The 27,603-nt window shown below is 34.1% G+C and overlaps 2 protein-coding genes across 4 annotated transcripts in view; one reads left to right on the forward strand and one right to left on the reverse strand.

Moving 5' to 3' along the window:
* Positions 1 to 19,066, reverse strand: part of LOC110455509 (tissue factor pathway inhibitor-like) — a 34,568-nt gene extending 15,502 nt beyond the window's left edge. For 2 of the 3 annotated variants that reach the window (XM_021505684.1, XM_021505682.1), the window contains exon 1: positions 25 to 195. In XM_021505684.1, the coding sequence (XP_021361359.1) occupies positions 25 to 88 (64 nt within the window). In that variant the 5' untranslated portion in view covers positions 89 to 195. Of the gene's footprint in view, positions 1 to 24; positions 196 to 18,859 lie in introns of those variants that run through there. The other variant, XM_021505683.1, reaches the window with a different exon arrangement.
* A 184-nt stretch (positions 19,067 to 19,250) lies between these two features.
* Positions 19,251 to 23,668, forward strand: LOC110455511 (ubiquitin-fold modifier 1). Its single transcript, XM_021505685.1, has 5 exons — positions 19,251 to 19,312; positions 19,412 to 19,468; positions 20,057 to 20,114; positions 21,158 to 21,230; positions 21,739 to 23,668. Coding segments are annotated over exons 1-5 (264 nt in total). The 5' UTR covers positions 19,251 to 19,310; the 3' UTR covers positions 21,813 to 23,668.
* The last annotated feature ends 3,935 nt before the right edge of the window (positions 23,669 to 27,603 follow it).

Below are 27,603 nucleotides of genomic sequence, written 5' to 3' on the forward strand. Positions count from 1 at the left end.
CCTAAGTTTTATACCAATACATACCTTGCACTGCCGCACTTACGGCAGTCTGAAGTAGACATGCGATCACGACTACTCGGACAAGCATGATGCAAATACCAAATAACAATTAGCAGTATTACAAAACGGACGTCTGTGTTTCCTATATGTAGAGGTATGTCACATCGACGGCAAAATACTGATTAGTAATACAACGTGGTGTCATGAGAAACAACAGGTGTTATGAGCTAGGTAAACACGCTAAAGGTGTGTGTCGTCAGATCTTGTTCCAGTATAACGTACATACATATTTAGATCGTAGTGATACGAAATATCAAGATATTTGTTTTTCCTTCAACTAATTAGATAATCTTAATTCTTTTAACAGAAATTACATGAATGTATTAATCAACAATTTTCCTAAATCACATTTTGAATGCTGGTGTATACATTCAAAAAAGGCTTACAGTTAAGACATTGTCAACGATTTCATTCCAAACCTAATAGTCATTCAGCCTTTTTTCATCGAAAAAGATAGATTACATGAGAAACGAATAGGCATCGTGTGTCTTCATCTTTAACCCTTTCACCCCTATGTAACTTAAGTAGACTCTACTGTGCATTGATCTGGAGTAGTCCATTATGGTCTGCAGGGGTGAAAGGGTTAAATACGTGATGTATCTGTATGCAAGACTGTGTAAGAGACAACACTACTGATCAATCGTATTCTTATCAGTGACAAGCAGGCCGGCGTTACATGTATTTCGAAGAACACTCTCTCTATTTGTCTTTGAATGGAGTTCAAACGATTGGTCAAAATCACTTTCAGTTAATGATTGAATAAACATATCAATTTTCTGTCAATGTCAGTGCTTCATAACCACTGAATTTGTGATTTTTTTTTTTATCTGAATGTGTTTTTTATCTATAAAAAGTACTACGAACTTTGTAATTAGAAAATTTCAAGGACGAGAGTTGCCGTCAAAATTCAGCACAATATATGACGTCATAAATATCATTTCAAACACAATTAATAGTAAGGTGTAATAAAATTGGTAATTCCTTTTCTTACTCCAGTTAAGACCTTCGCCGACAGATAAATTACTGCATTTGCTTAAATATATGCTACTTAAACATTAGGTATTGTATAGCAGGTAGATTATCACCTTATATATATAAGTAGGATTAAAAACGTGAATGAGGCTTAAGGGGTAAACAATATGTCAACGACATCCACATGTTATCTGCATTTGCCATTCTATCATTACAGAATGGATATGACACAATGCACATGCGTCTTTGCTAACATAATACGACCATTTCCCACTGTTATACGGTGCATGCTCAGTGACAGACCACTGCACACCGAGTGTTGACTGCATCATGATTGACCACCACAATACCCCTATACACTTTCCCATTAGTATAGTGTTGCAACTTGAGCAATGAATTGTTGCATCTGGTAAATGGTTTCAACTCACACTGGTTTATGAATTGGAGTAAGGTCCAGTCTGGTACAGCGTTTCAGAAATCAATTACGGTTTTAAAACACATAATCGTCCCTTTTCTAACGGCCCGCCCCCTTTTTAATGTGGCCACATGGTTATGTTAGGTGTTCTGTAAACTTACCGGGCGTGCTCAGTCAACTCTGGGGGTTATATCAACATTGACTAAGTATAACTTCCAATTTCTAGCCGTTTCAATATACCTGCGTCATTTTATAGAGAAGACATTGCCTTCCAAATAGGAACCTCTCAAAGAACTCTTTATCGACGTTTTAATTTACTAGGACAATGTAAGTGGGTAAAAGTACGACTGTGTTGACATATGAAAGCATTCTGCACCATCATCCACCCAAAGCAAAATAGTCAGTGTTAAAGTATATCTGGCATGGCTTTTGCAAATTTTATGTTAGATTTGTTGCCTTGTTAAATATAAAATTGATATTAAATACTTCGATGAACTGACATCAACCAATATCAATGGGAGTTAATCATCCCTCACTCGTGCGAACGGAATTGTAATGGAGAAAGATCGTTTGAAACTGAAGCGTACGCATCAAAAGTACATGTAATTTAGTAATGGAACAACGTCGTTGTGCTAACATTAACTACATCGCAATAATTTTAACCACTGTGTACACTTACATGTATCTCTGGCATTTCTCTTCTTTACCACATGGAAGACACTTACCACTTACATGGGAGGAATTATTTCTCTTTCTCACCCTCTCGAGTTCCCCCTGTGACTCCATCTCTCCATACCCTCTTCCTCTTTCCCTCACTCTCTCTCTCTCTCTTTCGTCATCTTCTTTCTCTCTCCACCTATTTGTCCCACTCCTCTATCACACCTTTGTTATCCCTCTCCTACCACCTCCCCTCCCTGTCATCTCTTTCTCTATCCCTCTGGCCACTTTTCCCTCTTTCCTCTAACCCGCTCTCTCCAAAACAGGGCATTTAACTATCGCAGACATCATAGTCATTAATAGTTTACGCTAAAATGAACGTACATCTTAATTCATGCATATGCATTCGCCTATTTGAAACGCATATATTTAATTCCCTTATATGTCTGCAACAAAACATAATCGTTGGGAGTTAGATGAAAATAATACATTTGTATTGCCCCAGCTCAGCGATATGATAGAGTACAAGGTCTGGCTCTCCACCAACTTCAGTAGTGGATACGATATATGTGTACGGTAGATAAACCCGTCTTGAAAACATACAAATCTATGTCACAGTATTTACACATTCTCACTCAGTGAAGTCCCGGTCAATTCTGACACAGTCGAGGGTTGTCCTTACCTTCATATCAATAATGAAGATAACATCACACAAGTTTTAATTCACATGATACGTAGGTTCATTCGTACAGCCGGTAAATGCTAATGTTTATCAATATAGATGTGTCTATGGCTAGTGCCTAGTGTTCGTACATAAGTCCAGTTTTGCCCTAAAAGGACTTTATATAAGTGTATACGTACTGGATTTTTGAATGAACATATCTTGCTTATACAAATATTCAAAACAATACGAGATTGTTGTAAACACTTTAAAGCAAGTGTTTATGTTAGGACCAATATTGTGCCAGAATGATTTAAGAGTATGAATTGTTTATTTAATGCCAGATTATCGTAAGCAAATTTAATACACCATAGGTACAGACACGTCTTAGTGATTTTCGTCATAATGCTATGTGAAATGTATTAATTGCACTTATGACACATTGTATACCACGAATATTTGTACTTGTTGATAACATATAATACAAGATGGCATTCGGGTTCAGTTTTTTATTTAAAGGTGTAGAGATTGATATTGACTCTATACTGCAAAGTTTCAAACTCGCGCATTTGACAAGATTATTGTGTTTGTTTACAGTCAGTGATATAATAAATGATATAACGAAATAATATTGCCGTTTTCATTTTTAAACGAATGAGAAACGGAACAATTTGTTTTAAACCAAGAGTAACATCAGTCCTGATGTCGTGAAATGTGCATCGGAGTTTGTATTATTGCATTGTATCATTGCAAATATCCTTGTTAAATTATTGTTTATGGCACAAATAAATTTGTGTCTATTGCTGCTTAAGACGAATTCTGTATATTTATATTTTATTATATATTATATATTTTGCCATTCCTCTGAAATAGAGTGACAATTTGTACTTTCATTCCTATGTGAAATTTAAATAATTAGAAACATTAATGAGTGGAAGATGAAATTGATTCAATATCATAAGTGGCAAACCATCTTTATAAATCAGGAGCTATTCCAGTCAACGTAATTTTAAGACCTAAAGAAAAATAAAACAGATAAGGTGACGAAACAGATATGGATGAAGATTATGAGTGAATTCTGAATTCAAACAAGGTGTTCTGAATCTAAGATTTCATTTTTGAATGTGTGTTATTTTGTTGAGTAAAGATTACATATTTACCATTATAGTTATAATGTTGTGTTTTGCAACTTTTTTATGAAATAAGTACACATTATTTTCATTATAGATGGTGCTGTTTGATTTAACCAAAGTATAATGTTCACATTAGACATTGTGTCAAATCAGACTTACAGACAATTAATCCGCATTTTTCATTGAGATTCAGTCATGCCAAAAGGCATTTCAGCGGGTTTTAATCGATTGATTGATTATCGCAGATGATTCAAACAAATCAGTAGCTTAATTGAAACATATAACGAAAATCAAGTTTGTTTAAGTTTCACATTGTGTATAAAAGTACGATCTGACGAAATGCAAGTCTTTAAAAACGTTTTCTCGAAAACAACAACAACAACAACAACATGTGGTCGCAATCAATCTATACTATAAATATAACTGAAACAACCAATAATTACAAATAATATAAAGAACCTCATATTCCTATTTACCGTAATCGCACGCAGCACACGCGTGCCAACTTAGATACCAATTTTATAAAGATAACGTTTCCTAAAAGCCGGTAGGATTCGAACCTGGAACTAAATATCACTAGTTCAGTGCTTTACTGAATAGGCCAAAAGTTAATTACTTTAAGATAAGTCAGTAACAAGGAACTAGGTGATTCATTAATGTGAGAAAAGATTATACACAATATTTGAAATTAGATATTATCACTTGGGCGATAACATGATTGTACATTTTTCTGAAATAGCACATTACATGCTGTATACTAACGTCTATTATTTCCACGAGGTTATAGCAGTCACTTATGCAGATACCAATACACTGTATCAACGCCGAGTTAACAAGATGTATCGAGAAATGAAAAAGTATAAATGATATCATAAATTATCATGATCTATAAATCTATATATCTTATATACCGATTTGTGTAGACGGGATGCAATCTTCAAGCGTGTGATGTATACGATATACATCAAACTGTTAGCGTATTGCAACACATGTATATAACTAAACGTATTTTCCAGAGTTAATTTATCACAATACTATCAGCCTTAAAAGCACTTGAACGCGCTCATATATAATTGACATTGCATAAAAACATACAGGAAATCGTAGATATTGTTCATATCTGATCAAGTAAACATCTGCCTACCGATTATACAAGTAGGAGCTAGCCATATCCGGTAAAGCTTAGAAGAGCATGTTATTCTGTGCCTAACAATGACGGGGGTCAAACATAGCGAAATGCAAATGTTGATTATTATTTTCTCGACATCAGACTTCATGTATTGGGACATTATAATTAGTGCTTGCTGCTACTTACCATGGACAATGACTTCCAATGTTGAAATAATTGGATAGAAAGTGACGTTGTTCTTAGCATTTCTCATGACGTTTCTGTTTTGCGCACTATTTCATCCAATAATTTTACTATAAAACACAGAATGTAGCAATATCAAACAGGAACGAAGACAAACGTAACAACGTCAATCATGGAGTGAAAGATAACTGAATATACTGCCATGTTCGATATGTTACAGCTTACACTGCATCCATACGTGAGTTGGGAGTCATTATTTCCATAAACACACATACAAATGTATAGCTGAAAGGACAGACTATAATTCTATCTAATCACACCACGTGAATACAATTGAGGTTAACCACACGTCAACAGTTAAATGAGATTCTAACACGGAATGGCGTTTGAGCATAACATGACACGAACAGACAGTGAGGTATTACTAAATATCTAATATACTTGGTGTGGAATGAGTTGTCAGCGAGGGATTACTAAGTATCTTATATTATTGGTGTGGAATGAGTTGTCGGCGAGGTATCACTAAGTATCTTATATTATTGGTGTGGAATGAATTGTCAGCGAGGTATTACTAAGTATCTTATATTATGAGTGTGGAATGAGTTGTCAGCGAGGTATTACTAAACATCTGATATACTTTGTGTGGTATGACTTGTCAGTGGGGTATTACTAAATATCTTATATTAGTGGTGTGGTATGAGTTGTCAGTGGGGTATTACTAAGTATCTTATCTACTTGGTATGGAATGAGTTGTCAGCGAGGTATTACTAAGGATCTTATATTATTGGTGTGGAATGAATTGTCAGCGAGGTATTACTAAGTATCTTATATTATGAGTGTGGAATGAGTTGTCAGCGAGGTATTACTAAACATCTGATATACTTTGTGTGGTATGAATTGTCAGTGGGGTATTACTAAATATCTTATATTAGTGGTGTGGTATGAGTTGTCAGTGGGGTATTACTAAATATCTTATATTAGTGGTGTGGTATGAGTTGTCAGTGGGGTATTACTAAATATCTAATATACTTGGTGTGGAATGAGTTGTCAGCGAGGGATTACTAAGTATCTTATATTATTGGTGTGGAATCAGTTGTCAGCGAGGTATTACTAAGTATCTTATATTAATGGTGTGGAATGAGTTGTCAGCGAGGTATTACTAAGTATCTTATATTAATGGTGTGGAATGAGTTGTCAGCGAGGTATTACTAAGGATCTTATATTATTGGTGTGGAATGAATTGTCAGCGAGGTATTACTAAGTATCTTATATTATTGGTGTGGAATGAGTTGTCAGTGGGGTATTACTAAGTATCTTATATACTTGGTATGGAATGAGTTGTCAGCGAGGTATTACTAAGTATCTTATATTATTGGTGTGGAATGAGTTGTCAGCGAGGAATTACTAAACATCTGATATACTTTGTGTGGTATGAATTGTCAGTGGGGTATTACTAAATATCTTATATTATTGGTGTGGTATGAGTTGTCAGTGGGGTATTACTAAATATCTAATATACTTGGTATGGAATGAGTTGTCAGCGAGGTATTACTACGTATCTTATATTATTGGTGTGGAATGAGTTGTCAGCGAGGTATTATTAAATATCTTATATACTTGTATGAATTGTCAGTGGGGTATTACTAAATATCTTATATTATTGGTGTGGTATGAGTTGTCAGTGGGTATTACTAAATATATTATATTATTGGTGTGGAATGAGTTGTCATCGATGTATTATTAAATATCTTATATACGTTGTGTGGAATGGGTTGTCCGCAAGGAATCTCTAAATATCTTATATAATTGGTGTGGAATGAGTTGTCAGCGAGGTATTATTAAATATCTTATATACTTTGTGTGGAATGAGTTGTCCGCGAGGTTTTATTAAATATATGACATACTTGGTGTGGAATGAGTTGTCGGCGAGGTATTACTAAACATCTGATATACTTTGTGTGGTATGAATTGTCAGTGAGGTATTATTAAATATCTTATATACTTGTATGAATTGTCAGTGGCGTATTACTAAATATCTTATATTATTGGTGCGGAATGAGTTGTCAGCGAGGCATTACTAAGTATCTTATATTCTTGGTGTGGAATGAGTTGTCCGCGAGGTTTTATTAAATATATGACATTCTTGGTGTGGAATGAGTTATCGGCGAGGTATTATTAAATATCTGACATACTTTGTGTGGAATGAGTTGTCCGCGAGGTTTTATTAACTATATGACATACTTGGTGTGGAATGAGTTGTCTGCGAGGTATTACTAAACATCTGATATACTTTGTGTGGTATGAATTGTCAGTGAGGTATTATTAAATATCTTATATACTTTGTGTGGAATGAGTTGTCAGCGAGGTATTACTAAGTATCTTATATTATTGGTGTCGTATAAGTTGTCAGCGAGGTATTACTAAGTATCTTATATTATTGGTGTCGTATAAGTTGTCAGCGAGGTATTACTAAGTATCTTTTATTATTGGTGTCGTATAAGTTGTCAGCGAGGTATTACTAAGTATCTTTTATTATTGGTGTCGTATAAGTTGTCAGCGAGGTATTACTAAGTATCTTATATTATTGGTGTCGTATAAGTTGTCAGCGAGGTATTACTAAGTATCTTATATTATTGGTGTCGTATAAGTGTATTACTAAACATCTGATATACTTTGTGTGGTATGAATTGTCAGTGGGGTATTACTAAATATCTTATATTATTGATGTGGTATGAGTTGTCAGTGGGGTATTACTAAATATCTAATATAATTTGTGTGGTATGAATTGTCAGTGGGGTATTACTAAATATCTTATATTATTGATGTGGTATGAGTTTTCAGTGGGGTATTACTAAATATCTAATATACTTGGTATGGAATGAGTTGTCAGCGAGGTATTACTAAGTATCTTATATTATTGGTGTGGAATGAGTTGTCAGTGAGGTATTACTAAACATCTGATATACTTTGTGTGGTATGAATTGTCAGTGGGGTATTACTAAATATCCTATATTATTGGTGTGGTATGAGTTGTCAGTGGGGTATTACTAAATGTCTTATATTATTGGTGTGGAATGAGTTGTCATCGATGTATTATTAAATATCTTATATACTTTGTGTGGAATGGGTTGTCCGCAAGGAATCACTAAATGTCTTATATAATTGGTGTGGAATGAGTTGTCAGCGAGCTATTATTAAATATCTGATATACTTTTTGTGGTATGAGTTGTCGGCGAGGTTTTATTAAATATCTGACATACTTGGAGTGGAATGAGTTGTCGGCGAGGTATTATTAAATATCTGATAAACTTTGTGTGGAATGGGTTGTCCGCAAGGTATCACTAAATATCTTATATAATTGGTGTGAAATGAGTTGTCAGCGAGGTATTATTAAATATCTGATATACTTGGTGTGGAATGAGTTGTCGGCGAGGTATTACTAAATATCTGATATACTTGGTGTGGTATGAGTTGTCGGCGACGTATTATTAAATATATGGTATACTTAATGTGGTATGAGTTGTCAGCGAGGTATTATTAAATATCTTATATACTTGGTGTGGAATGAGTTGTCGGCGAGGTATTATTAAATATCTGATATACTTGGTGTGGAATGAGTTATCGGCGAGGTATTATTAAATATATGGTATACTTAATGTGGTATGAGTTGTCAGCGAGGTATTATTAAATATCTTATATACTTGGTGTGGTATGAGTTGTCAGCGTGGTATTACTAAATGTATGGTATAATTGGTGTGGTATGAGCTGTCAGTGAGGTACTACTAAATATATGGTATACTTGGTGTGGTATGAATTGTGAGAGAGGTATTGCTAAATGTATGTTATACTTGGTGTGGTATGAGTTGTCAGCGAGGTACTACTAAATATATGATATACTTGGTGTGGTATGAGTTGTCAGCGATGTATTATTAAATATATGATATACTTGGTGTGGAATGAGTTGGCGGCGAGGTATTATTATAAATATCTGATATACGTGGTGTGAAATGAGTTGTCGGCGAGGTACTATTAAATATATGATATACTTGGAGTGGAATGAGTTGTCAGCGTGGTATTACTAAATGTATGTTATACTTGGTGTGGTGTGAGTTGTCAGCGAGCTATTATTAAATATCTGGTATACTTGGTGTGGTGTGAGTTGTCAGCGAGGTACTACTAAATATATGGTATACTTAATGTGGTATGAGTTGTCGGCGACGTATTATTAAATATATGGTATACTTAATGTGGTATGAGTTGTCGGCGATGTATTATTAAATATATGGTATACTTGGTGTGGAATGAGTTGTCGGCGAGGTATTACTATAAATATCTGATATACTTGGTGTGGAATGAGTTGTCGGAAAGATATTATTAAATATATGGTATACTTGGTGTGGTATGAGTTGTCAGCGAGGTATTATTAAATATCTGATATACTTGGTGTGGAATGAGTTGTCGGCGAGGTATTACTATAAATATCTGATATACGTGGTGTGAAATGAGTTGTCGGCGAGGTACTATTAAATATATGGTATACTTGGTGTGGTATGAGTTGTCGGCGAGGTATTATTAAATATCTGGTATACTTGGTATGGTATGAGTTGTCGGCGAGGTATTATTAAATATCTTATATACTTGGTGTGGAATGAGTTGTCGGCGAGGTACTATTAAATATCTGGTATACTTGGTGTGGTATGAGTTGTCAGCGAGGTATTACTAAATATATGATATACTTGGTGTGGAATGAGTTGTCAGCGAGGTATTATTAAATATCTTATATAATTTGTGTGGTATGAGTTGTCAGCGAGGTATTACTAAATATCTGATATACTTGGTGTGGAATGAGTTGTCAGCGAGGTACTACTAAATACATGCTATACTTGGTGCGGTTTGAGTTGTCAGCGAGGTACTACTTAATATATGGCAACTTGGTGTGGTATGAGTTGTCAGCGAGGTACTACTAAATATCTAATATACTTGGTGTGGTATGAGTTGTCAGCAAGGTATTACTAAATGTATGCTATACTTGGTGTGGAATGAGTTGTCAGCGAGGTATTACTAAATATATGATATACTTGGTATGGTATGAGTTGTCAGCGAGGTATTACTAAATATATGATATACTTGGTGTGGTATGAGTTGTCAGCGAGGTATTACTAAAAATATGATATACTTGGTGTGGTATGAGTTGTCAGCGATGTACTACTATGAATATCTGAGATACTTGGTACCTGAACATCACATGGTACATGTATAAGTTGTCAACAAGCCTACGTTGGTATTGGACAACCGTATGGAAATTATCAGTTAAGAGCTTTGGCCTATTCGCACTTTTAGAGCCGTTTATACGTCTGCACACTGGGGGTCTCATGTCGTTTTGATTTGATACAATATATCGTTTTTGTCTCACTCTCTCCATACCAGCGTGCTACATTGCATAACACGTCTATTACACTTAACATTTAACTACAGGTAATTGTAAACCTCTATAGTTTGACAAAGCAACGAACGGAATTAACTAACCAAATTTCTATTTTCAAAATTTGCTTTACGACCATAATAAAAATGTTAAAAGTCCGATATTTAAAGATAGGTTTGTTCAGTCGCGAAGAGAGGTCATGGAGCCAATTTTCAATTGCCTTTAGTTTAACAGTCAGGTAGAGAAAAAAAATCAAAAAAATCTTGGTGATATTCTGTTTCATTTAAATTTTGTTGTGTAGCTTGAACGGGGACGGGTAGAGATATCTCCGTACTCCGCTATCCTGTCACCGCGCGGACTGAATTGGTCATTAGCATTTTTCACTTTGTGGTTTTGCACAAAAACGTCCGGTTCGGCGCTGTGACATTGTAGTGGCTCCAAGCGGACCCTGGGATACCTCGACACAGACTGTGTAGTCATCGGCTAGGGTGTTCGGGCACTAGGGGGGTGGCACGGACATGGACTTCTAGTTTCACTTCGATTATCTTAACCGGAATTTGAAATTCTTTATTTTTGTGTGAAATGTGATGCGTAGTTGTTTGAAGTTACTTCAGTGAATGCATGAAGAAAAAATCCCCATATCATATTGCTGATAACAAATTTAAAGAAATCCTAAGACTAGCCACCACAATTTTAAATGCAAATAGTCAAAACATTGGTATCGGATATTTCTTGTCATCATGGTGATAGTAGTTTCGTATTTAAAAAAAAACAATCAACGCCAATTGTTTGTAATCAATAGTCGCATCAATATGACTATACGCTCATGTATTAGTAGATAAAATATAGATCTAGTGCCGTAGAGACATGCGCAAAACGTACACAGTTGTTAACAAAATAATAATATGTATGTTTACACGTGGGGTGCTTTAGTTTGATAATGAAGAGTGAGCATATGGATCAATATTATTCTGATTTGATGTGCTTTATATTTAAGTATTACATTTATACAGTGCTTACACAGTTGCATAACTACATGCCATTTTTAGTAAATCGATTTAACTGCATCGTCTAAAATATCAACTTTACCAGGGGCTCAATATAACTCCATATGTACTAGAACAAACATATCGATAGTAACTACGTGGTTTCCCAATAGTTAAAACCAGATGAAATTCACCGGGGACGAATCTTTAACAAATAGTATCCATAAAACTGGATCGCGTGACTTCACTTTCTAGCCCAGATAATGACAATTTATTGGTGTACCTAACCTGATAATTATGGCAGCATTACATATGTCATGTCTTTGAAACAGGTCATTGTGTCAAGTAGGCTTAACTAATGTCTATGTAGTGCTCAAACAGGCGATTAACCGTAGGGCCACCACACAAATGCGCTGAACCTTACATTTCTTCAGTATTTATCTTTCGGACGAGCGATTTCAATTACGTGGTAAAATATCAAACAATCAAAAAAACCATTCAAATATCTATATAAAAACGTGACATATTTCAGTCTTGTAAATCCCTTGAAAATATTTGTGAAATTAAGAACTTTGGCATTAGCCAAACATCACATAGCTTGTGCATTAAATAAACGTATGAGGCTCACAGGGTTAATAACCAACCTAACAACGACAGGAAGAAAAAAGATTTGTCAACTTCTTTTTTACAGTTAACCTAACAATGGGCTATAAGTGTATGCGTTTTCGCAGTTAAGTACCTAAAACATTAATACAAGACATTCCCAATAACATGCAAGGAGACATTTCGTAAGGATATTCAAAGTTGTTTCGTTAACTTATGTTGTTCAGTAGCACGGAGATATTCCTACAGTATTGATGTAAGCTAACAAGAATTAAAAACACAAGTTGAATTCCTTTTAAAGAAAATATTTACATGAAAGCGATTTAAAAGATATTTACGTGAATAACAAGAAACACATACCCATATGATTTTGATTAACCCTATTTCGTGTGTGTGTTTGTATTAGAATGTACACGATATGACCGACTTATCCAACTAAAGTTAATAAAACAAGCGCCATCAAAAGGGAATTCGCATATTCTTATATATACATATATCATCTTGTAAATAACATGTTTTCTTCTCCTCGTATTTTATTTCTTACAGATTAATTCAGATTCAACGGAAAAGTGAATTCTTGTGTATGTTCTACAATTGTAAGAGCAGAAGTCGTTGTGAACTTTATACGGTGTACTATATAACACTATACTGAAGCTAGATAGATAGTATAGGCAATGGATCAATGAGTTGATACGGTTCAAGTCCACAATGGGAACGATTGTATATTTTACCAGCCTAGCTACTTCACACATTTAGGTTCGTGTTAAATCGGAGATTAAGTAAGGAACGACAGTCAGTATTGGTGTTTTCTGAATTTTCTACCGATACATTTTGTTTAAAGATGTAAGGGATAATTCGTACGTTGATGTCACCGTAGTACGTTCGATGCTATTTCAGGTGCAAAAGACTTCACAAGATTACATGTTGGCATGTACTATCACCTCTAACGGTAGAGCTAGATTATATATACTTCTTCACATGGAGCTACAAACGTGTGCCAGAACCTTTTAGTATACATATCGTAATTTCAGGCTACAATCTGTGCCAAATTTTAGTGTTATATATGCAGTATATATCGTAATTTGATGCAGTAATCCATGCCAAATGATAGTGTTTTGTATGCAGTAACCTTTGAATAAAAAAAACCTTCATCAGATTTTTACCTGTTTCTTACGCCGAACGAAGGAAGCCTCCCATAGACCCCTCAGCCAGGCTGATCTTTTGCGCATTGTTGCGAAACAAATATTGGTATGTACACGCAGTTTGAATTTTAATCAAATTCAGTAATTTAGTAACGAATTTAAATTTCTATACACTGGTTTATTTCTGCTTCGTCATCGGTCTGCTTTACGTTGTTATTAATCAGATTTAAAAAGCACCTTGTCTGCTCCATTTTGACTGGAAATCGGAACCAATTTGTCATACTTTACTTACTTTAAACATTTTGTATTGCCAAATAATTTGAAAAAGGGTTGGGCACAAGTTATTAAAACTGATCACAATATGTTGTCATTTAACAAAGTGTTAGTGGCCCCACGGTTAATATGTCTTAGTGATTTGCTGGGACTTTTTTCTGGACATACGGAGGTTTTCAAATTATAGCGTATACGCAATGATGAACATATATAACATTTGGATTAAATGGTGCAAATGGGTTCGACGCTCAAGGGACGTTCAAGGGTTTACTATTCTTTTCTTTTTCTTCTCTCTTTCACTCTCTCTTTTTCATTAAAGATTATTTATTATATCAAACATGCAGCAAATTTCAATTCCTAGCATACTTTTTTCAAGAAAAAATACTTCGTCGCGACCGGTAAACTGTTATACGTTATATGTTGTGGTCGGAGTGTAGCATATTTTTATTGAATTAAAAAACAGTTATCTGCTAGGAATCGTTTTTCTTCTTTTACATTACTGTACTGCAAATAACATTTGTTGATTTTTAAAATAATTTAAAAAAAAAAAAGTTAATATCTCTTCCTGCTGTTCGTCGAACTTCCTTGACTGGTGTTAACACCGAGAAATAGGACCATTCTGATGAACCCAAATGAAAATGGAAACTTTTTTTTATTAAATTGCCACATTATGAAATGCAACAAAACCCGACTTATCCTATTCTCTAGATCTTTAATCAATGTGTAGCAGTTTCGATTTCATGTGATCCAAGTATATGAGGAGTTCGTGTCGAATTACATAAACGACACCGGTCGTATTTCCGACCTAAACACCCAGTTACGTTTATAAACGGCCTCACTATCTTCTGTTAGTATCGACACGAGATAAACACTCAATACAACCACGAGTGTACGGTATGTTGTATTTAATGCGTTACGTGCTAGTTTAATGTACATTTCTTATGGTATCAATACTAGCCTAGATGGATGGACCAGTCTAGACACTGAATCTCTATCCAGCCGCGTAGCTGCCTATACGCTGGAACGTAGGTGAATCCCCTAAATTTCAAACAAACAAAAAATAAACAAAAACATTTCTTTTGGCATCCCTTGTCTCCCTACCAAGGTCCTGCCGTGGACCCTCTCCTACATTAATCCATTCCAAATAAGGGCTAGCTACGCCCCTGGTAGCATATTATCTGTCAATAAATGTTAAATGTCCCCATCCATATCCCTTATATTGATCAGAAGATTCGACGAACTGTTTTAACTTCATGTACCGTTTCAATATGTTTGATAAATAGAGATGTCCTATGCAATATCTCCTTATCCTCCAGCGCTTGAAATATAACCGCAAACTCCTCTTGTCGTCAGTGCCATACTTTAAACTATCATATGATGAAAATGGTAATAGATAATGGCAGCTATAACGACTTCAGTAAGTTTGCTGTCGTTTTTTGTTTTCCTCATGTATGTACATGTAGTTGATTGATCAATAGATTTCTTATTAATCCAAGGTTGTCTACCAGAGTGACGTCAATATACACAGCAATGTTTACAGACGTTTTCATTACTCCATTTTTAACAATAAGAATTTAATCTGTACCCTGATGACAGACTTTTGATTATTCACTTTGGTTGTTGTAACCACAGGTACTAGCCTCGTCTGTCAATACACCTATAATTTAATATAATATAATATTAGACGAGGCTAGTACCTGTGGTTGTAACCTAAACATGTAAATGGATTTGGGGGCCATCAATGGATATAATACGTGTAATACAGGAAACGTTAACTTTTCCATGCACCTTATTTCACTTAATTAAAAAATGTTGTGATATATCTCCCCAGTGTTTTTTTGTGCCTAATCTCTTTGGTCCCTATCTACATTGTATGTTATATTTTCGGTTTTTTTAGTTGTTTATTTTACTTTTTATAGAATGGCAACTCAGATATCATTTCAAGCAAATTAGAGAATTACTTTAAGGGTGTGTCATTTGTTAATGATGTATCGTCTTTGAGTTTTATTTTGTGACGCTAAAATAAGTCATTCAAAGGTCGGAGAAACGTTGGACTATTTTGTAACGCTCCATCTAAACAGAAACCTACATATTCTGTGATATATACTTCTCTGATCTAAGTTAACGCAGGCTTGCTCTGAAATATTACTACACTAATAGTGTAAAATTCGTCATTGCTTTCTTGCATTAGTCGACCAGAAACCGAACTCGGTATATTACCCAGAGGTAACAGAACTCAACAATTTTATATTTGAGAGTATACTCTAAAACTAAATGGTGAGTCACCTTAAAGTGTATACAAGTCTTAAAATCAACGACATTAATAATTCATGGTTATTCAAATTGATTATCGACTTAAGACCAAAAGTGTAAATATACACATGTTGGTGGGTACATATACACCTACAAACGGGTAATTATCTACCTTTTAGAATATTTCCTTTTAGTTTATCATAAATAAAAGTCCGTGCAACTTTAAGAGAGCATTAAACAGGATACATTGAATATATTTAGGTGACAATTTGGTTTCACTTATAAAAAGTGAGAGAATCGTCGTACATCATACAGGGAGCGTAACACAGTCATTACCTGGTCGGGTGGATCAGCGGTAAAGCACACCTCGTCTCAATAGGTGTGATGTGGGAAACACAGGTGATAGGTACGGCCCTGTACCTTATTTAACACACAGATATACCATGAAACCTCACCCCACATGATAAGTCTGGTAGGTAATATTGCGGTCTGCTGTGTTAAATACTCTATTTGACCATACGCACACTCTGTCTCCATTCATATAAGCATCCATTAGGGTGCAGGGTGCGTGGTAATAATAGTAGCTAGAAATCATATAAAGTCACTCGTTGGGGTTTCTATGAAGTTCGTAGCAACTCTATGAGATTGTACGTGTTCTTTCTCGTTTAAACGCGTTTCCAGCTTCTTTCAGAATGTCAAGTGACTATAATTAGGGGATGCATAGACAAACCTGGGATCTTGAAGACAAATCTTCGAACCGTTCGTTGCGCTGTCCTTTTTGATATTAGAACTTTTTACTTTCATGCGTTTTTGACGGTGACATGTACTGTTACACCGTTGAAACCGACATATGCATATAAAGGATTTTCAAAACATACTAAACTTGCCCAGTTTTTGACCCTGTACCGTCTATTTACATAATGTCATTAGCTATTGACAGAAGGAATCAATTGTTTGTGGACTTTGAAGTTTAGAGAGCAAAGCAAAGTATTTAGTGGTGATATTGGGTAGGTACTACTATATCAAGGTAGGTCATTCCACATGGCTTTGATTCATTACAGTCACATATATAGTCATTGCCCGATCAAACTAGTTCAGTACTATTGACAATGAATCGATGGTAGTCGAGGACAATTAATATCCTTTTGTGAAAAAGACGATGTGACGTCAATTTTTTTACTTAACACAATAACAGCGTACAGGGTTGAAATACAAATCCCTTTACACGTGTAGATTTGACGCCTCTAGAGATACCCGAAGGTATCATCCACTGCTATCCTTTTTTTCCATATAATTAATGGTTTCAAATATATTCGCCGATATTTCGGCAGCTATTACACAAATTCAATAAGTTGTGGATAAATGTTGTGAAATCAACTGAATTATTTTTAGGATTTTAAAATCTGATATACCGTAACTATCAATACAAAAGGAACCATTCTCAAGGAGTCATAGCAGACCAGCGAACGTGCAACAAGTTTCCCTTATAGGGCGAGGAAATGTTAGCAATTAGTTGAAAGTGACGATCTTGTGATCTAACACCTGATCAATAATAAACTTGTATACTTACACAGATAGTATAACATGGATTTGGTTTATTAGCTTAAACACATGAGTAGTACCATGTAAGTTATAATCATAACGGCGATTTAGCACATAATCTTTAGAAACTGAATATGACTCCAGTAGACATTCATCTGCTATAAAACTATGCCTGCTCCAATCGATTGAAGTTATTGTAATATGCTGGGACTCCCACATATTTTCCTCGCTGGTCCGAGTATCAATGCTCAAATCAAGTCCTGGTTATCCAAGAGGAAAATCGGAAGTGTTGACTAATTTTTCAGGATGAAGTTTTTGCCGAAAAATCTATATATGTCTTCTGGGTAATTGATTTCTTTCAAATATTGGTCAATGGAAATACCACTTTAATATCTTTTTTACTTGAATCAATATTTTTCTATGTCATAGATTCATAGATCAAGGTAGAAGCTTATGGAAAAATATAGATTTTTTTTTTAGTTTTTTCATTAATGCTAGCGATGATTTGATGTTAATTAGGACAAATTTTGTAAGCACCATGGTCGTATTAGTGGGGTAACTATTACTATATAAGATGTAATTAATATTTTGTTTACCCTTTCGTGTAAAAAAACAATAAAATGAGTTTCTTCAAAAGTTCAATACATTAATCTGTCGGTCACGGAAAGAGCCGAGAGAAGCCAATCTGTACGGACCCGGGTACCTTGTGGCCTTTCCGATGGTTATCAGTACAAGCAGATAGATAGTACCGACGGGAGATATTTCCAGGGGTCAGGGGTGATTTCTCACTTAGATACAGTAGATCTAGAGCTGATCCATACGGACTAGTATATAACAAATGTATGATACAAATGCAAATTGTACGGGGAAAGGTAACCAATTATTTTTAGAGCAATGCCCATTGTACTACTAGTGTTGAATAAAGGTATGCATAAAACTGGGTAAATTTTAATATTATAAGAATTTAGTGCTCCACTCCTGATGATAATCACTTATCGTTTATAGTCATGATTGCAAGATATTGTATTATGTATATATTTTTCTATATAATTCAGCATCAATATAAACATATAATCTTATCAAATCAGTACGACATTTTATTTCGCGGGTCTTATACTGTTCACATCTGTTTATATATAGTTTTATAGTTATACCAGAGACATATAAAACTGTAATATACGTCTCTGGTTATACATAATAAATCTGACATATAAAAATAACCTTTAAATTACTGATTTCGTCCAATATTTGCTGTTAATGTGATATGTGATGCCTCAAAAAATCAAGGAGACGTGGTTCCTTTTAAAATCGTATATATTTTTATCATTATTATCATTTTGGATCCATTCTGATAGACTTTGAATGCAAGCTTTACAACTTACTGACACACCTCCCGGTTGTACACATGTGAGAGATAACAAGACTTACATGTTTGAAGCCACGTTGGTAATTCTTCTGCGTCTGCCTTCTTCACGTCATCTTCACTAAAAGTTAGGCCACTAAGATTGTCCGTGGCAGATATCACAAATATTGACAGAAAACACACAACAGCTAACACTCGGCATCTTGCCATTTCGGACCGTCTGCTCTTTACGGTATAGAAAATCCAACTAGCACCTGTCACATGATCCAGGCATTTAAATATAGAATCGTAAAGTGGTGTTCCCGATAGGTGGCACCACAGTATCTTTTGTTTATTAAGTGCCAATAAAATGCGTCTTAAATTTGATTGGATGACGATTATTAACCTTAAGGGAAATATTGCCAACTATTTTCTTTAGGAAAAGAAAAATCTATCACCGCCCTTTCTTTTCACATGTTAATTTTGACGTCACATTAGGGAATTCCACTTCCGGTATTGCGTGTCAGGAAAGCCGAGATGTAAGCACGTTTAACACTTTATCCAAGTTTATCCTTTATTGTCAGTGTTGTAGCTTCATACTTATTCTATATATGTCATTGTATTTCTTACTATTTCAGGTCTAAAGTTACATTCAAGATAATTTTGACTTCGGATCCAAAACTGCCATACAAAGTGTGAGTTTTACTGTCCTATGCTGTGGGAAGTTAGTCCATATGGTGATATGTAGATCACTCAAGTGGCACAATAGTTGATACTTCTTAACTGTCTAGTATATCCCGTCTAAATCATTTATCTGTTAAACACATAAATCAACTTACACCGAGTTTGACGTACTGACCGAACGCCCAAATCAAGGGATGTGTTTCAGGATAAGATAGGTGAAGGATTATAAATATCTTTTGCTTTATGATCATGTTACAAAACACTTTACACATAGGCCTAGTAATAAACTATACTTATAATTATATTAGTTATAACTGCTGAGACCTAGGATTCATATGTGTCTTGTATTCTTAGTAAGATTAGCCACTTATTTGATGAGTGATATTTAGAAAGCTAAAAGTAAGCTGTAATATTGCGCTTGTTTACTCTTTGCTATAACCTAGTACTGTTAATACCCCGCCTTCACTGTCTCAGCCCAAAATGTGAAAAAAATCCTCATCAGAAGCCACATTATCGCAACTTATTATAACTGAACTGCTTGCTGGTTGGTTTTAGTCGATGTGTAAAAACAAACGTATATTTTGACATTTTTGTTGCAGTCTTAGCGTACCAGAGGGAACTCCTTTCACAGCTGTACTCAAGTTTGCTGCAGAAGAGGTAATATGTAGTCTGATCATAATTACACCATCTTGCATGTAGGCGTTCTATGAGGAGAAATTATTGTACTAGGTTTAAACAATTGTTGCCAAATCCAGTTATCAAGTTTTACCTGCGTTTTTCTTTTTACAATACCGGGGCATCTTAAAATAATGAAATATTAAGAATGAAATATTTTGAATAGTAGTCTTATGATGCATATCAACACAACAAAACTCCTACATTCATTAAACTGCTCTCTCCGCTTAAATATTCTCACAACCTTATATTAAGAAAAATAAAGTGCTAACTAACAGATGTCTGAAATTTGAAATCATACTGAATCTTTTTATAGAGTAATGTTCTTGCTTGAAAAAATCAACAGCAGAATTTGTTTTTTTAAGATGTTCAGTGTAGCAACAGTTAAAGTTGTCTAACCTCATTGCCATAATGTACATTATACTTGCATAACAGATGAAAAAGGGAAAATATTTATTTAGCTGATTATTCCACTCTTTAGATGACAAAGGTTTCCATTAAGTTAACAATATGCAGAAGTTGCAGTTTGTTTTGATTTTGGTGTTTGTTGATGGTTTATGTTTCTTAGTCATATCTTAGATATCGGAGCAAATACTGCTTTGTTTCGTGGTTAATGATAATATTACACCATTTGAATTTATGGATGTCTTGAAATTCTACTGCTTTGTTAGTTTTTACTCATTCCAATAAAGGTATCCTTATAGGAATCAGAAATAACATTGAACTTGTATGTCATGACATCTGACCTCTGAGCACAATTACCTATTAGATCATATGGAGGTATCAATTAACATAGGGTTAAATGAGTAAATATGTAGGTGTGTTTCCTGTTTCACCTAAAAAAAGGGCTAGGTCAGCAGGAATATTATTTTGGGCTGTGTAAATATCATTTACTTGTGTGAATGTATTAAATGTATGTTATGGTTTTGGCAGACCGGATAGTACCACGGAATTAGACTAAGTCTGTGATGATACCAACTATTTGTTATTATTTACTCAATGTAAAGAAATCCTTTTTTTTCCAGTTCAAGGTACCAGCAGCCACTAGTGCTATTATAACAAACGATGGAATCGGGATCAACCCGGCACAGAGTGCTGGTAAGACTTGAACATCAATCCATTCATTTATACATGATTAATATCTTACGTGTTGTTCAGATCACAGGTTAATAAACTTCCTATAGTCAGTTAATATACTGATGGATCATTATAAAATCAAATACTTTCTGAGAAATAGTGGAATATCAAACAAAATTTAAAACTAACCTGTTTATTATTTGAGGGTCTTTGCTTATCATGATAAAAAGTTTATAATTCAACATACTTTACAATAACTTATTCAGATAGTGCTTCCTCTGCCTTATGTACCATTAATATTTTGACTAAAAGATTTCATTATCATATGTTACCACTTCATTTGGTACCGTATTTCCATGTTCAAAGATAATGAAGTGACATAAAAAAAGATTAAATTGAAGAGGAAATTATTTAATTGTCAGTAGCTTCATTAAATGACATTTTCATAATGTATATACATACATAGTATTAAAGGATTTTTGAATGTGTTATTTCTGATGTTTAATATCATTATTTTTTTTCATTCCAGGAAATGTGTTTTTGAAGCATGGATCAGAATTGAGACTTATACCAAGAGACAGAGTCGGGTCTATAGGAAAATGAAATTGTCGTTATACTTTAGATTTATTTAAATTGGACAATGAAAATCTCCAGTGTCAAAGGATGATTTCTACTGAATAAAATGGTGATGGAAAATGGATACTTACAACAATTTGGTAACGCACTCTTTTCATCCCACCCTATGTATACCAACTGGGATTTGTCCAGAACAATCAACTGAAAAACATTCATCATGTTCTGGAGTGACTAAACCATTTGACACCTACATTCCTTGTGCAAAGGATTTAGTTATTTCCTATTCAAAAAGAATTCTCAAACATTTTGATGATTTGGTGAAATTTTGGGAGACTAGGTTTTACTTATTAAATGATGATTTGGTTGTTATATAAGAACAATTAGTTTAACATACAGCTTTAAAATGTAAATTATGAAATATCAACAAAGTACAACTGTTCATGCTGAAAGAAATGTAGATTGAAATATATATATATATATATATATATATATATACTGACAATAGTTTATAAGGTTAACTTGAAATGTAAATGAAAATATCAAGAAATATTGGTAAAACAATAAGGATTCTATTCATTATGTAACAATCCCCTGGTTTGGATTGATTCTATTATAAAGGGGAGATAACTATTAACATGTTTTTGTTAGTATTTTTATATCATAAAATCATTCATATGTAATTCACACACGTGCAATGAGGGTATTGATGTCCACACTGACGTTACTGCAGTAACAAAGTTGTTTCAGGTGTAACATTTTCAATATTTATTTGCATATGTTATGTGTGGCTTGCAAATTCAAAGTTACCATGAAATTCAAGCGTCTGAAAAAAATGAATTGATATCAATTTCTTGACTGTTTTGACTTGTTATGCCTATGTTATGCTTTACCTGCTCTTTACACTTAAAATTCAGATCAGTGGTATATATGAGAGGTTCTGCAATTGATTGGCCCCTCTCCCCCTAAATTAATTGTCGAACTTCAGTAGAACAACTCAGTATATACTAGTACATTTACTGGTACTATATATCATAGCACTAAAAGTAAGTCGTTTTATAAATGAAGTCTGAGAATAACTAGGTAAGGGGGGAGTGATCAATCAAGTAAAGCACCTGTGATATGTATTTTGTTTTTGTACTGCTCTGTATTGTTTTGACTCTAGTCTGATCATATAATGCCTATCATCAACCATAAAAGATATACCAGACATGTAAAGTTATGTTAATTTAAAATTTAATCTCGAGAATTTAGCATACATTTTCAAAGCTCATCAATCTTCGCTAGTATTGACAACATGAAGAGACCGTACCAAGACCTTTCCTTGTTGCAGGTTTACTTGATCAGACTTCTGACAAAAATGTTTAAATTGTCTTTTCATATTAAATGGTGTCCTATGCTCATGTGCTTATACTTGGAACAAACTGCAAATCAATCTTATTTTTAGTAACGAAGAAATGTAATCCAGATTAAAACTGGACATGCTCTATAAAGACAATTTCAAAATGAACACACTTGTAGCCACAAAATAATTAGCGTTGTTCTTGTACGCTTCACAGTTCCATTATCATTTTGTGTATCGTTACTTTCATTAATTCAACTTCAATTTATAGCAAATATTAGAAATTGGTTGTAAAATTCAAGAAATATTATTTCCTTTTGTATTTCAATTGAAGAATCTAAATGGGTTTAATCATATCAATAGAAGAAAAAACTTTTTTTTCTGACTTTATATGATGATTGTACAAAATATGACATTTTAATGTCTTATTGGTATGGTATACTAATGTTATGTAAGAAATGAATTGTTATAAGGTATTTTAATTCTAAAATAGGAAAAAAAGTTTGCAACAAATATGTAGTAAACTTTCAAAATAAAATTCTGCAAAAAATAGTATAGTTTGTTATCTTTTTGAATAATATCTAAGGATTGAATCTTTCTTTGGTCGATTTCATGGGGTGATGAATTAAGTTGGTCTTGGAAAATATTTAATGAACTACAAAGCAGTTCATGTTGAGTTTGATTCAAGACCAACCCAATTCATCACCCCATGAAATCGATCAAAACAAGATTCAATCCTTAAATGAATTTCCGACATAACAGTATGTTTACAATACCATGTCCCTTTTACTAAGCATCTCCAAACAAAGACTACAAACAGCGCCACTGTCTTAGCCTGGACAGTTTTTGTTGCTTTATGTAAGGTCGCCTGAGTGACTTGGCTGACCTATGTGATTGCCTCCTGACGGCACATCGTCATGCAAAAACAGATTTTCCACTTCATTTCAGGATGACCTGAGAGATGGGGCCATAAGGGGGTCACAGATTGCAAAACTGCTTAAAACTAATATAACCTTTAGATTTTGACCAACATATCTTAAGATAATCCAAAGATGATTAGGATAGGAATTTAGATTCGGAAATTGAGATGACCATTAGGGGTTACTCGATGCAAAGTTTCGAAAGATATCTCTGAATTTCGTGATCAGTAGACGACGAAAGTTAAGAGTTGAAACTCAAGAGGGGGCTGAACCTTATGGAGTAAATTAGTACAAAAACCTTCAAAAGACTTCTCCTCTGAAAGTAAGTGATGGATTTAAACCAATATTACGCACATAGATGACGGGAATCAGAATCCATTATCAAGAGGTGCTGTTCCAGCTCTCCGGTCCCCACAACTTATATTTGGATCACAAAATGCAAAACCTCCAACTGAAATTCCAATTTCCTATGAGACTTTTTATTGGAGATTTTTTGTCTTTCATTGATAAATTATTCATTAGATAATGAATATCAGAATCCATACTAAAGAAAATGATGTCCAGGGGACTGAAAGGTGGGGTCATAACGAAGGTATAAAGCGCAAAACAAAAAGCACTTTATCTGGAAGTTCCCCATAAATTTAGACCAACACGGCATGAAATGGTCATTGATAATCAGGATTGGTATATAGAATCAAGAAGGAGCTGATCACCCAAAAGATTAAGAAGCGGGGTTATAAGGAGTCAAAGAGTGCAAAACCCTTCAAAATGTTCTCTGAAAGACGGATTGGTCCATTTTCTACTGACATTTCGATATGATCCATAGATTATTTTTTACTCAAGAAGCGAATACCATACAGATAAAAGGGAACTGGCGGTGGGTATAAAGAAGCTGGGGCTATGAAGTGGTCGCGTGGTTCAAACCTACAAACGATATCATTGCTGGTAAACAAGATATTGATAAAAATCCCGAGATCATTTTTATATGCTTACATCAAATTGGAGTACACTTGCCCCACTTATACGAATATTAAGATTATACTCAGCGATATATATATATATATTTCATAGTTTCACTCAAGTGACAATTAACGCCAATATAACCCATGTTTAATTAAAATGTCAGCTATACCGAATTAAAAAAAACACTTAGTAGAAAACTTGACAATTGGAGAAATTGTTCCCTACAATATGGTCATTCATTTAATCATAAAAGTATATAAAGAAAACATCATAAAGAGCAAAATGTTAACGGGCACCTCCCTCAGTTATTATTTCCATTAATATTTATACATTTTATATTTGATATGAAGTGATTTATTAACGGAAGGAAGAAGTAAAGTATGAACCATTAAGTTTGAACAAATCAACGAACAATAAATCATTCCGCACGTCTATTTTCCATCATATCATTTTGAGCTGTTAATTTCAAAACTCTTTCATGTTGAAAATATTAGTGTTTTTAACTGGATATCCAAGTGCACATTTTATAGCTTAAGCCATTTGGCGAGAACAACAAATAATAAAGTGTTAGGCGTTGTTCCTGTATCACTATCATAAATCTAACCAATAAAATCCCTATACAATCACCACGTGACCCTAGGTCGCGCTCAGGGAGATAGCTCGACATCATTTGTACTTTACGCACGTTTTCATATACTTACAAATAATATGTACAGTGTGAGTAAAGTATCGATCATGACATACCATTAACAGCTTTTAAATAAATAGAATATCATAACTAAAAGTTGTTGATTAACAATTTGCGGGAAATCGCGTGTTGATATTGTTTTAATTGATCTTATTAAATAGCAAGGTACCAAAGGAGCCGGAACTTTATTTATTGGTGACAGTATATAAAATAGCATTGGATGATTGTCCCTTTTTTGAACATTTCAATGCAGTCCTTCCTTTTTGCCATAGTATTTCACCACCACCACCCCACCACACCACCATCACCACCAGCACCACCACACCACCAGCAACACCAGCAACACCACCAGCACCACCACCATCACCAGCACCACCACCACCACCATATAATACCAGCTGTTGTATTGCTAAATACTACTATGGTAACATGTTTGGAATTATTAATGCTGGTAAAAAGCCGTTACCTACAGTAAAGTATCGGAAGTATTTAAAAACCTTACTCAAATGAGGAATCGGTTAAATTACCCGGCATACAGAACGTTATTGAACTATGAGGTTAGCTAGTAGTCATAGGTCCTATTGTATAGATATAGGTAAGGGAGAATGGAATTCCGTAAAATACTTAAGGTAACATTTGATATATATAGCTTTCAAGTAGGATCGAACAAACTGATTTTGGAAATTGTTTAAAAATATAACATTAGACAAGATAAAATCAAAACTGTGAATATATCGATGTTCCTTCATTCATTAAAAGTTTTGTTAATCTTTAAACATGTGCATTAGTTCTGTAAACATACATTGGATAACGGGAAAAGAGCAGTCAAGTTTTCTTTTAGAATAGAACTATTTTAATAAATGTTACAATATAATATTGCAACTTCCATTCATTCAATAAGATTCCAATAACAGCTACATCAGGCGTCCGGCAGTTCTCTTATAAGAGCATTCAAAACGATGTCACATAGAGTCTGTATACATTTATAAATTAAATAAAACACAACTCCACTGCTGACTTCAACCAAACAACAAGCAGCACAAGGGTAGATATATTCACTATTCCAGGATTGGACATGGTTTATTTGATATGCAAAATATAAAACAGGATAATCAAATGGAAATGTATCTTAATTTTAATTGTTTCGTAAAATTTAGAATGGCCTGGACTCAGTTACTAGAGGTATGTTAAGCATTCCTAAAATGCAGAAACTTTGCTAAATTTGTAACTGATTTGAGTATGAATCAAGCGTTTATCTTTTCATTTTTTTAAATTTTATTTTTACAAAAGCACAAGATAAAGTACAGTTGTCCTATTGAATGTATTTTTTAATTCTGCGTTGAGTAATCATGGAATAACAAAGATCATGCTTCACACCTTCTTATTTATCAAACAGTAATTAAAACCGAGAAATATATAACGCCTTCACCCTGTTTGATATAGGTTACCGGGGGTATTCAGTATAAGGTACAGATAATAAGCTTTTATTGATTATTTTATTGTAATCGTTTGCAAATGATTTTTCTTATAAAAAAAATGTGCTAAAAAGAGTTGAATTTGAACAGAATCTGGACAAAGATAACATTATACAGAGAGATGTTTACAAGACTGTGCTTCCTCAGAAAGAGTCCATCCCGTGTTTATCATTTAATAACTAAATCGGACAGAGACAAGTGGAACAAGTGTAGAAATAGCAGATTTACCAATACAAACAGATGACATTTGTTTAATAAGCACAGAATATAAAGATTTACATTACGTTGGCTATCCGTAGGACTTATCGTAAACTGTAGAGATGTTTCCCTTTTTATCTGTCAATAGTGAGATTTTTTACCTTTTCAAACAAATGTTAACGTTGGCAGTGTGGAGTTGTTAAAACTTCAGTTTATGAATTGACATTATACGGAA

This window comes from Mizuhopecten yessoensis, unplaced genomic scaffold, assembly GCF_002113885.1.
Source record: "Mizuhopecten yessoensis strain PY_sf001 unplaced genomic scaffold, ASM211388v2 scaffold8233, whole genome shotgun sequence".
NCBI classification, from domain to species: Eukaryota; Metazoa; Mollusca; class Bivalvia; order Pectinida; family Pectinidae; genus Mizuhopecten; species Mizuhopecten yessoensis.

Excerpts from the sequence above, each read along its gene's own strand:
- LOC110455511 (XM_021505685.1), top strand. Across the intron at positions 20,115-21,157 it reads TCAAGTTTGCTGCAGAAGAG|TTCAAGGTACCAGCAGCCAC; the intron begins GTAATATGTAGT and ends TTTTTTTTCCAG. Across the intron at positions 21,231-21,738 it reads CAACCCGGCACAGAGTGCTG|GAAATGTGTTTTTGAAGCAT; the intron begins GTAAGACTTGAA and ends TTTTCATTCCAG.